This window comes from Hyperolius riggenbachi, chromosome 3 (assembly GCF_040937935.1).
Source record: "Hyperolius riggenbachi isolate aHypRig1 chromosome 3, aHypRig1.pri, whole genome shotgun sequence".
NCBI lineage: Eukaryota > Metazoa > Chordata > Amphibia > Anura > Hyperoliidae > Hyperolius > Hyperolius riggenbachi.
The window spans coordinates 489,331,879-489,344,761 of record NC_090648.1 but is presented as its reverse complement, the minus strand read 5'-3'; the positions used below and the strand labels follow the sequence as shown (position 1 = coordinate 489,344,761).

At 46.2% G+C, this 12,883-nt stretch overlaps 1 protein-coding gene across 1 annotated transcript in view; it reads right to left on the bottom strand.

Annotated features, from left to right (window-relative positions):
• Positions 1–575: 575 nt before the first annotated feature.
• The window catches only part of MPPED1 (metallophosphoesterase domain containing 1), a 114,599-nt gene continuing 102,291 nt past the window's right edge, over positions 576–12,883 (bottom strand). The window contains exons 5-7 of the mRNA XM_068273071.1: positions 12,157–12,272; positions 6,578–6,691; positions 576–1,612 (exon numbers count right to left, since the gene is read on the bottom strand). Coding sequence (XP_068129172.1) covers positions 1,494–1,612; positions 6,578–6,691; positions 12,157–12,272 — 349 coding nt within the window. The 3' untranslated portion in view covers positions 576–1,493. The remainder of the gene's footprint in view (positions 1,613–6,577; positions 6,692–12,156; positions 12,273–12,883) is intronic.

Genomic DNA, 12,883 nt, shown 5'->3' with positions numbered 1-12,883 from the left:
CTGCGGCGTGCGCTGATCTCTGCTGCCTCCAGTATGTACAGTATAAGCTGTTATTCTGTGACTGTACTGAAAGTAAACTAGCTGCAGTGTGTGCTGATCTCTGCTACGCCTAGCATGTACGGTATAAGCTGTTGCTATGTTCCTGTACTGATGGTAATCTAGCTGCGGCATGTGTCTACAAAATTTTGTCAGATACATTTAGTAAACATTAGCAAACTGCCAAAAACAGCTGTACTGAGCTGAGAAGCAGAAAGAGCTGAGAAGTGATCACTAGATAGATTTAAATATATAAATACAGCAGCTATGCAATAAAATGCAATAGCAGCTTTCAGAGCAGATAAACTGTACTTTGGGGGACTTGTAATTTGTAGACAGACAATATTACTTGTGCACAAAAGCAAATATGGTAACTATATGGGTAATAAAAAGTAGGAAAAACACATATTTATTGAATGTTATCTCAGAGTTTTATCCCACTTCAAAGCTGGATGGACCCTTTAAAGACCTACAACAGTTTTGTAGTTTCCTGAAATTATTTTATTTTTATATCATAAAGAAATAAAGACACACAAAACATAAAATAGAAGCTTAAAAAAAAATAACGAGAAAGAAAATGAAGCATTCATAATTCATTCACTTGACAACAAACATGAACTGTGCTTGGCAGAAGAAGTGAGAGGAAGATCCGCCAATGTAACAAAGAGAATTCTTGTTCCGGGTGAAAATCCAACTCCCCAAACCTGTTCCTCTATGTTCAGCTTGAAAACAATTTGTCCCTCAAAAGTCTCCTTCTTCTCCTAACTGTGCTTTATAAACAGACTGGTCAACATCATATTAAGTCATGAAAATCCATAAACTGCAAAGGCGGATCAAAGTACCTTACAATGCAATCTTCAAAAATATTTAGGTTCACTTAGAAATGGCTTTATCTTGTCTCTATTTTGTCATGTGCTCTGCGTTCTCCATATTTATGATAAATCCCGATCATTCTCAGCACAGCTGCCAGAGAATGGGTGTGTCATAAACTGACCTATAGGGAGCTGGAGTGTTTCAGGAGGCGGGGCTGTGACGCAAAATAACTGCAGGCTCAAAAAAATGATGTCTTGCTCTAAGGTAGAAGTAACTGTACTCTGATCGGGCCAAAGATTGGCTGCAGAGAAAAGGAGATTTCACAGGAAGGTGGGAGGCAGTTGTGCCTCCTCCATTAGGAGGATTTCATTTTTTGTGACGTGATGCCCTTTAAGGAAGGTGAGGGTATCATTTAATTCGTCTGTCCAGGTTTGTGTTGGCTTGGTGGTCTCCATGCTACCAGCTAGAAAGACAGTTGTGCGGCGCCTGCATGCCAGCGTATAAAATTGTTTTCGGAGTTCACAAATCCCCTACAGTTCATAGAATCCCTTTACCGCTTTTGTATGGGTGCACGCAGGAAGTCAGCACCGGCCACTAGAGGGACTCATGAGCCAGCGGAGGAGGAAGTGCATCTGTTCCGCAAATCACGTGTTCCTTGGGTTTGGCAAGTCAATAACTATAGGCGGATTTACCGGCTGGTAGTTCACAGTACATACAGAGGAGTTGACATAGGTGGTGGTGCCATCCGCCATGACTCCATAGCCTGTAAAGACAAAGCACAATAGACACTTAAAGAGGCCCTGTAGTGACATACAGTAGAATGCAGTAAATTATTCAGGATACCCACTTATCCTCGTTTTAGCATCAGAAACACTTCCTATATCTATATATTGCTGTGTATTGATATGTAATCCCGTCCTCCTAGTGATGTCATAGCCTAGGCTGTTTAGTTATGCAGACTTCTCCTCTTAGAGAATTCTGGGAGAACGGGCATTATTTTCACTGGCTCCAGAACACTCAGTAAACAAATATTCTGCAGAGATGCACCTGCCAGCAGTAAAGATGTTGCTACCTCTGATTAATTTCAGAATGTGAATCAGGGAAAGATTTTACAATGGGCAAACACTGACTAAATCATTTATAAATAAAAACTGTAAAACAAAAAAAAAGCATTTTTATTAAATAAGTTGTATTTTCACTTCACTTCCTTTTTAACCACTTCACATCCAGACCTTGCTTCCCCGTATGGACCAGAGCAGTTTTGACATTTTAGTTATGTCCCATTGTCCCTATTTAATCAGCAATAACTTTATTGCTACATATGACATCTAAATGAAATATACAGTGGTGTGAAAAACGATTTGCCCCCTTCCTGATTTCTTATTCTTTTGCATGTTTGTCACACTTAAATGTTTCTGCTCATCAAAAACTGTTAACTATTAGTCAAAGATAACATAATTGAACACAAAATGCAGTATTAAATGATGGTTTTTATTATTTAGTGAGAAAAAAAACCTCAAAATCTACATGGCCCTGTGTGAAAAAGTGATTGCCCCTCCTTGTTAAAAAATAACTTAACTGTGGTTTATCACACCTGAGTTTAATTTCTGTAGTCACCCCCGGCCTGATTACTGCCACACCTGTTTCAATCAAGAAATCACTTAAATAGGAGCTATCTGACACAGAGAAGTAGACCAAAAGCACATCAAAAGCTAGACATCATGCCAAGATTCAAAGAAATTCAGGAACAAATGAGAACAAAAGTACTGTAATTGAGATCTATCAGTCTGGTAAAGGTTATAAAGCCATTTCTAAAGCTTTGGGACTCCAGCAAACCACAGTGAGAGCCATTATCTACAAATGGCAAAAACATGGAACAGTGATGAACCTTCCCAGGAGTGGCCGGCCGACCAAAATTACCCCAAGAGCGCAGAGAAAACTCATCCGAGAGGCCACAAAAGACCCCAGGACAACATCTAAAGAACTGCAGGCCTTACTTGCCTCAATTAAGGTCAGTGTTTACGACTCCACCATAAGAAAGAGACTGGGCAAAAACGTCCTGCATGGCAGATATCCAAGGCGCAAACCACTTTTAAGCAAAAAGAACATTAAGGCTCGTCTCAATTTTGCAAAAAAACATTTCAATGATTGCCAAGACTTTTGGGAAAATACCTTGTGGACCGGCGAGACAAAAGTTGAACTTTTTGGAAGGTGCGTGTCCCGTTACATCTGGCGTAGAAGTAACACAGCACTTCAGCAAAAGAACATCATACCAACAGTAAAATATGGTGGTGGTAGTGTGATGGTCTGGGGTTGTTTTGCTGCTTCAGGACCTGGAAGGCTTGCTGTGATAGATGGAACCATGAATTCTACTGTCTACCAAAAAATCCTGAAGTAGAATGTCCGGCCATCTGTTCGTCAACTCAAGCTGAAGCGATCTTGGGTGCTGCAGCAGGACAATGACCCAAAACACACCAGCAAATCCACCTCTGAATGGCTGAAGAAAAACAAAATGAAGACTTTGGAGTGGCCTAGTCAAAGTCCTGACCTGAATCCTATTGAGATGTTGTGGCATGACCTTAAAAAGGCGGTTCATGCTAGAAAACCCTCAAATAAAGCTGAATTACAACAATTCTGCAAAGATGAGCGGGCCAAAATTCCTCCAGAGCGCTGTAAAAGACTTGTTGCAAGTTATCGCAAACGCTTGATTGCAGTTATTGCTGCTAAGGGTGACCCAACCAGTTATTAGGTTCAGGGGGCAATTTCTTTTTCACACAGGGCCATGTAGGTTTTGAGGTTTTTTTTCTCACTAAATAATAAAAACCATCATTTAAAACTGCATTTTGTGTTCAATTATGATATCTTTGACTAATAGTTAACGGTTTTTGATGAGCAGAAACATTTAAGTGTGACAAACATGCAAAAGAATAAGAAATCAGGAACAGGGCAAATAGTTTTTCACACCACTGTATATCAGTTTTTTTTCAAGACAAACTAGGCTTTCATTGTATGGCATTTTTTCCCTCAAACAATTTTGTTTTGTTTGCATTTTAATGGGAAAAAAGGGGAAAAAATGAAAAACACCATTTCTCAGTTCTACCAATTCCATCTTTTTTTTTTTTTTTAAAGAGAACCAGAGATGAAGCACCCTCATGTATTGTACCTTATAAATCAGTGGGAACATGACAGTAAACACCTAATCTGCTCTTTGTTTCATTGTTCTCTGTTTAATCTGACTGTTATCACCTCTGATAAGAATCCCCGACTGAGCATTCAGTCTGGCTTTGCTACGGAAAGATTATAGCGGAGTCTGTCTTCTCTGGTGTCTTTTCAAGCCCAAGCCTGCCCCCTTGTGGCTCTGCTATAATGACTCAGCTATAATTATTCCCCGCAAAGCCAGACTGAATGCTCAGTCCGGGATTCTTATCACAGCTGATAACAGACACTTTTAGCAGTGAGGATGAAACAGAGAGCAGAGTAGGTGTTCTCTCTAATGTTCTTACTGATATATATGGTAAAATACATGAGGGTGCTTCGTCTCTGGTTCACTTTAAGTGCTACTGTAGATAAAAAAAAACACAAATTTTGTTTGGCTATTTCTACTATTTATCCCAAAACTTAGAGTATGTTCCTTTCACAATTTATGGTGAGGATATCGGATTCTGAAATAATGCTACAGTGTGTATTTTTCACTATGCACTGGTCGAATGGTTCCCCCCTCCCTCACCAATAAAGTTTCCCTGGTAGTTTAAGGGTTCCCCCCTCCCTCCCCAAAAAAGCTTCCCTGGTGGTCTAGTGGTTCCCCTTTCCCTCCCCAAAAAAGCTTCCCTGGTAGTTTAGTAGTTCCCCCCTCCCTCCCCAATCAAGCTTCCCTGTTAGTGTTAGTGGCCCAGCCTATGTCCCGATGCCATCCTGCGGTATATAATGCAGCATATGGTCACAGCAGCAGTAGCAGTGCTTCTCTCACCTCCTCCGCCAGAGTCCAGTACTGTGCGTCCTCCTTTCAGCTCTCCCTCTAGTGCCTGGCATCTCTTCCTGCATGTCACATGATTACACAAATGCAAGAAGAGATTCCCAGGAACCAGCGGGAGAGCTGAGCACTGATGACAAGAGGTCACACAGTGCTGGAGGCAGTGAGAGAGGCACTGCTCCCTGTTATGGATAGTCTATATTAACGGTGCAGGGACATTGGGGGTGAAGGGGTTGGGATGGTCTGCCGCACGACTCGGTATGCTACCTCCCAATCCGGGACAGTTCCGGCCAACTCGGGACGGTTGGGATGTATGGTCACCTTAATTAACAAAGGCTCTTCTTGGCCTTACATTACACATTGAATATGGTGCACCTTCACCAGTAGTGGAATGACCCCCACAGTCCCATGACCACTACATCACAGCGCAGGCTTCAGTCCACAAATGACGGCACTGGGCAGACACATAGGGTCAATTCATAAAAGGCTGTGCGAAAAAAAAATCTTGTCAGGAAAATACTGCATTCGGTATTTTAGACTTTTGTGTGCTAATTCATAAACATTTTCACAGGTGCCATAGAAGTGTGGTAAATTACCGAAGCCCATTGACAAAAACCTTTGCAGTAACAGCTCATTACAAGCTGTTCCGTGCAGCCAGGCATCCCAACATCCCTTTAGATGTACATGTTTTGTGATACTGCTTCTGCTTGCTCTGAATCTGTCTATTAGTCTTTCTTAACATTCTATTTAATTGTCACAGCTTAGATTAACTTCCAAGAAACTTTACATATGTCCTGCTTGGGTGATTTTCCCCACTAGCTTCTAACAGGTACCCAAGATGTTAAACCAGACACACAGCCTAAGGCAGGGGTCTCAAACTCGCGGCCCGCGGGCCATTTGCGGACCTCGATACAATATTTTGCGGCCCTCGCCGGCAAAAGCTTCCTTATAGTTCGCTTCAGTGCTCCCAAGTAATCTGCCGCATCCCCGCCGCTAAACGAGGGCTGCAGAGCCCCCAAATCGCCCGGGGGGCAATCTGCTGGCATTTCCTGAAAGGGGCAGAGCTTTCAGCCTCTCCCTGCCCCTCTCTGTCAAGGAAGAGTGAGAGGGGCGGGCAGAGGCGGCGATGCGCCGCGATTCTGAAATTCCTTATGCGGCCCAGCCTCATCCTGACTTTGCCTCCTGCGGCCCCCCAGGTAAATTGAGTTTGAGACCCCTGGCCTAAGGTATTCAGGGGATGCCTGTTTTGTTCCAATCTCGCTCTGGTGAAGGCTGCAGGTCCTATCAGATTCCATCAGTCAGACTTGCAGGAGACGGGCTGTTTCTATTGGCTCCCTGCTCCTGTCAGTCACAGCTGCCTCTGCTTCTGCCTGTGAGTCTGGCTCCCACAGTCTACTCTCCACATTCTTTTCGCCACTTCAAAGCAGGCGGTATTGCTCTGTGGCTTTACCGCTCATTCTCTGCTTTATGAATTGACATTTACTGACATGTGTTGAGGTAATTTACAGCACTGCTCGGTAATTTGAGCTTTTCATGCAGTAACAGCTTTTATGAATTGACATTTTCCTCAGTGCTTAGTAAAGTCAGCTGTTTTCTGCATTACCGAATGCGGTAATGCTTTATGAATCGACCCCATGGTGGAGAGATAATGAGGTGGGTAAAATATTTGCTTCTCCCTCTTAAAGACACAAGTGTGTTTCCTCCCTCGTATGTCTTCGGAGATGGACCTGTATAGAAGTATGATGTAGCATGACTCACCTTCATGTATGTGGCCAAAGACATGTAGCCTGGGCTGTACTCTCCTCTGTACCGTGTTCAATAACTCCACACAGCCAACTCTCTGCAGCTTCTTGGGCACCCAGTCTAAAAATCCTGAAAAACAGAACATGGCATTTCAACAATTGCTCAGAGGTATAACTACAAATCTTGGAGTCTAACAGCTGAATTCTGATAGTGCCCCGCCCTCTGCACACCCTGTACCCCTCCCTGATCTCTGCCCTGCACACACCCTGTACCCCTCCCCTATCTCCGCCCTGCACACACCTTGTACCCCTCCCTGATCTCCGCCCTGCACACACCCTGTACCCCTCCCCGATCTCCGCCCTGCACACACCCTGTACCCCTCCCCGATCTCCACCCTGCACACACTCTGTACCCTTCCCTGATCTCCGCCCTGCACACACCCTGTACCCCTCCCCGATCTCCGCCCTGCACACACCTTGTACCCCTCCCCGATCTCCGCCCTGCACACACCCTGTACCCCTCCCCGATCTCCGCCCTGCACACACCCTGTACCCCTCCCCGATCTCCGCCCTGCACACACCCTGTACCCCTCCCCGATCTCCGCCCGGCACACACCCTGTACCCCTCCCCGATCTCCGCCCGGCACACACCCTGTACCCCTCCCTGATCTCTGCCCTGCACACACCCTGTACCCCTCCCTGATCTCTGCCCTCCGCACACCATGCACCCCTCCCCGATCTCCGCCCTCCGCACACCCTGTACCCCTCCCTGATCTCTGCCCTGCACACACCCTGTACCCCTCCCCGATCTACGCCCTGCACACACCCTGTACCCCTCCCTGATCTCCACCCTGCACACACCCTGTAACCCTCCCCGATCTCTACCCTGCACACACCCTGTACCCCTCCCTGATCTCCGCCCTGCACACACCCTGTACCCCTCCCCGATCTCCGCCCTGCACACACCCTGTACCCCTCCCTGATCTCCGTCCTGCACACACCCTGTACCCCTTCCCCGATCTCCGCCCTGCACACACCCTGTACCCCTCCCTGATCTCCACCCTGCACACACCCTGTACCCCTCCCCGATCTCCGCCCGGCACACACCCTGTACCCCTCCCTGATCTCTGCCCTGCACACACCCTGTACCCCTCCCTGATCTCCGTCCTGCACACACCCTGTACCCCTTCCCCGATCTCCGCCCTGCACACACCCTGTACCCCTCCCTGATCTCCGCCCTGCACACACCCTGTACCCCTCCCTGATCTCCGCCCTGCACACACCCTGTACCCCTCCCCGATCTCCGCCCTGCACACACCCTGTACCCCTCCCTGATCTCCGCCCTGCACACACCCTGTACCCCTCCCTGATCTCTGCCCTGTACACACCCTGCACCCCTCCCCGATCTCCATACACAGCACAGCTTCCCTTTAGCCTCTGCATCTGTGATTATCATGTGATATTCTCAGTCCCCGCCCTACACACACCCCTCCCTGATCTCTATACACAGCACAGCTTCCCTGCTAACTCAGCCTGCCTAATGGTCATACTTGGTACCAATAGCCTATACTAATGTTTTGCCAATTCCTTCCACATTGTGGATATTGCTTCTCAGTCACTCATGTAGGGAGGAAGTTTTCAAATATCATCTATAGAAGCAGGATTTTATCAGAGGGTATTTTTTCCCTTGTCATTGATTTAGACATTCAGAACGTTGTGTCCTTCACGAGTCAGACTTCTGAGTGATCAGCTCAGTTTCTCGAGGTGCTATGATGGATGTGTGATGCGGATGTAATGTGTGTCTGTCACAGTATCCCGATATCTCATGATTAATTAGCACATCTCTATCAGCTCAATTACAGGCGCCTCTCCCAGACGGGCTCTTTTTTTCTGCAATTTAAAGGGGGTTTGCTGTAAACAAAATGTGATAACTAGTTCTGAGCAAAACAAGAACATTTATTGCATTTATTTTCCAATCTGCAAATCTTGACAGTGCAAAACTGATGGAGAAAGTGAATTCACTTTTGTCATACATGTCAAATTCTGACCCATGCGCCAAAGCTGGCCCTCGGAGCCATCACATTCGGCCCACAAGTGCTTCCCCCTTTGCATTATGTTTGGCCCACTCTAGACCACCGGGGAAGCTATATTGGAGGTGAAGCCCTAGATCACCATGGAAGCCATAAGGGAGAGATGGAGGGGGGAAGCACTAGACCCCGGGGAACTGTTTTGGGGAGGGATGGGGAATCATGCAAGGTCTAAAGCAAGAAGACGGGTTGGCCCCAGCACTGTTTAACCTCCTCAGCCGTAATCACGAGTTCAGCTGGGGGGGGGGAGGGTAATATGCCAGGTGCGGTATCCCCGAGCTGGACTCGTGGTAGCCGGCGGGAGGTCTGGGCAGAGCAATGCGTGCAGTGGGCGTTTTACCTCACCTCCCGGGGTACCCAACATCAGCCACCATTCTTCTCTCCTCCGAGGCTCTGTTTCCCCATAGTGAGATTGCCGGCTGTCGTCATGACGACAGCCGGCAATCTCACTATAGGGTTACAGCGACACCTGATGGATGGAGGGAAAACTGCAGCGCTGGATCCCAGGGAGGTGAGTGAGAGCTGAGCTGCTGCAGAACTACCTGGCAGCATGATTATTTCCAGGTTTTAGGATCTAAAAGCATGCAAAAAAATTGCACCGTTTTTAGACCCCAAAATCTGGAAAGAATCATAACGCCAAGGGGGTTAATGTAGCCCTAGAATACGTCATCAGAAAAATGTCAATAAACCAAACAAATATTCTAAGAAAAAAATGTATACAGATGATAGCTTAAAGAGAACCTGTAACAAAAAAAAGACGGAAATAGCTGTTCTCCGTCGGGTCTGCTCTACTGCGCAGGCACAGGAGACTTGCGCCTGCGCAGTAGAGCGGCCTGACAGCGATCGTCTATTTCCGCCTATCTCCGAGTGGAGAGCCGATATGCTCCGATGGAGCTGGGAAGGTAAATATTTACATCCCCGCCGTTCGGAGGGCCAGAGCAAGACCGCCGTGGAACACAGGAGGACGGGGGAAGCCTCGATCCGGAGGCTTCCCCCTACCGAGGCGAGTACCCCCCAGGGGAACTTTTTGTTGTTACAGGTTTTCTTTAAGCAGATGATATCAACATAATGGGCAGAACATTGGCAACGGTAAGAGAAACCTATATCGATCTAAATAATCAGGCCAAGGAGGTAGGCCTGGTGAAAACAATGAGACAAAATTTCTAAGACAGTCAAGAAAGAGAGGACCATCACAGAACATAATAAAAGGGGACGATAATCTAGAATCTGTAAAACATTTTAAAGGAGTTCTGTGGGCTATATAAAAAAAAGTGTCACTTACCTGGGGCTCCTACCGGCCCCCTGCAGCTATTAAGTCCCACGCCATCACTGAAGCCCCCTCCGTTCGTCCTGCTAATTATTCGTCTAACTAGACAAATAGCACTGCGGCTACGCGTCCGTGGCCACGCGCATCCTCGCTCCTGCGCGCCCCATCAAGAGCTTACTGCAAGAAAACTTCGCACTATGCCTGCGCAGTAAGCTCCAGATGATGTGCGTGGCAGCGAGGACGTGCTGTTTCCGCAGTGCTATTTGTCTAGTTAGAATAGATGAATAATTAGCAGGTTACCGGCGGCAACAAATGGAGAGGGCTTCAGTGACGGCGTGGGACTTAATAGCTGCAGGGGGCCGGTAGGAGCCCCAGGTAAGTGATACTTTTTGTTTTTGTTATAGCCCACAGAACCCCTTTAAGTATTTGGGAGTCAACCTAGAGACCGATGGAAGTGAAACAGTAGAAAGCCATGGAAGAATAACTCAAGACAACAGAGCATACTTCATCCTATCACACATCTTCCACTCACGGGATATCCAAAGGAACAACAAAATCCGGGTATACAAGACCATAATCAGACCTATACGCTCTACTGTTTAAACTTCCCCCAGACAGGGGGAAGTGAAGCATGCCGGACCCGGAGACCAAACCAGAGCGGAGAAGAAGACAGCTGAGACCTGTAAAAGTCGCGCCGGAGGAGCAGGTAATGTATGCGGGGGAGAGGGGGGCAGCAGCACCACCACCACCACAGATTGTGAACGGTTTCAGGCTGAAATTGATTCACAATCTGTTTGCAGCAAAGGCAGCCATACGATCCCTCTCTGATCAGATTCGATCAGAGAGGGATCTATCTGATGGTCGAATCTCATGGCAAATTGACCAGTGTATGGCTACCTTAACAGCTCATACTGTACATACTGGGGGTAGCAGAGATCAGCACATGCTGCAGCTAGTTTACTATCAGTACAGGCACAGAGTAGCAGCATATACTGTACATACTGGAGGTAGCAGAGATCAGCACATGCTGCAGCTAGTTTACTATCCGTACAGGCACAGAGTAACAGCTTATACTGCACATACTGGTGGTAGCAGAGATCAGCACACACTGCAGCTAGATTACTATCAGTACAGGCACAGAGTAACAGCCTATACTGTACATACTGGGGGTAGCAGAGGTCAGCACATGCTGCAGCTAGTTTACTATCAGTACATGCACAGAGTAACAGCTTATACTGTACATACTGGGGGTAGCAGAGATCAGCACATGCTGCAGCTAGTTTACTATCAGAACAGGCACAGAGTAACAGCTTATACTGTACATACTGGAGGTAGCAGAGATCAGCACACGCTGCATCTAGTTTAATATCAGTACAGGCACAGAGTAACAGCTTATACTGTACATACTGGGGGTAGCAGAGATCAGCAAACACTGCAGCTAGTTTATTATTAGTACAGGCAGAGTAGCAGCAGACAATTTGCACCGCTTATACTGTATATACTCTAGGTAACAGAAATCAGCAAACACTGCAGCTAGTTTACTATCAGTACAGGCACAGAATAGCGGCAGACAAATTGCATCACATGTTACAGCTGCAGTGAGCCCTTCAAAACACCCTCAGTATAGGTTGGTAGCCAGGTATAGGTGCCCCCAGTGTTGGTAGGCAGGTATAGTTGCCCCCAGTACAAGTTAGACAGGTACAGTTGCCCCCAATATAGGTTGGCTCGGCACTCTCTTCACTTCCTGTTTCTGCCTGTGCTGTCCCCACACTTCTGCCGCCTGAGGAAGTCGCCTCACTTTGCATCATAGGCGGACCGGGCCTGTGAAAGACCTCCTGGTTTTATATAAACTGCCTCAAAGCAAAACTAGGGTTTTCTTAAACACACAAAGGCCTCAATTTACAGAGCATTATCAAACGTTTATCAAACACTTTATCAAACGTTTGATAATTTACTTCATGGGTAAAATCTCACTAAGGTGTTATATATTTGTTAAACGTTTTATCGGTAAAACATTCGATAAATATATAACACCTTAGTGAATTTAAAATGAGATTTTACCCATGAGGTAAATTATCAAACGTTTGATAAAGTGTTTGATAAACGTTTGATAATGCTCCGGGAATTGAGGCCAGCAGGCAGAGCTGTAAACACACATCTGTATTATTTCATATTATACAATACAGACAGGTTTATTAGTGATTGCATACCCACAGGCAGACATTTCCTGGTCTCACTTACCCAGCGGAGGTCCGTGTGTTATGAGGACGTCGGTGCCTTCTGGTATGAGGTTCCACTTGTCTAGTAAGGCCTGCCCCCGAGGAAGATTAAATCCCCACCCATAGAACCAGGGTTGCCTGCAAATGGGGAGAGAGGTTTGTTAGCAAGTCTGTTGTTTTCAATTAATCTGAGTAGGCTGATTGACTTCTAAGAAATGGAATAGCAGCTATGATAAAGTACATGTTGGGGAATCCTATTTCCTGAGTTTCTTACTATAGTGTGAGAAAATAAGCAATACAATTTAATTTCCAGTAAAAAGCAGAAAACCGAGAGCCCAATATAGTGTAGTCTGTATTGGAGAAAGGGAGAAAAATATGAATTGTAAGTATTATACTTACAAACCAGGGTTACCTCCAAGGTAACCACTGTAAAAGCAGGTGGGGAGAACAAGCCTGTCCCCACTAGGGATGGTCGGAAATGCCAATTTCCGATTCCGCGGTAATTCCGCATTCCGCCATTGCCAAATACCGATTCCGCTTTCCGCTACCAATTTCCCGCCGGAAATCGCGGAAATTCCACCCGAATTTAACATCGATTTTCTCAAAAACTATAAGGTCTTTTTGAAAACGTTTTTTGCATATTGTTCAGAAGATTCTGTTTAATAAACCCTGAAAATTTGGTGTTTCTAGGACGTACGGGGGCTTTGCTATTAACTGTTAAATTCGGTGGATTTTTCCTGTAATGTAAA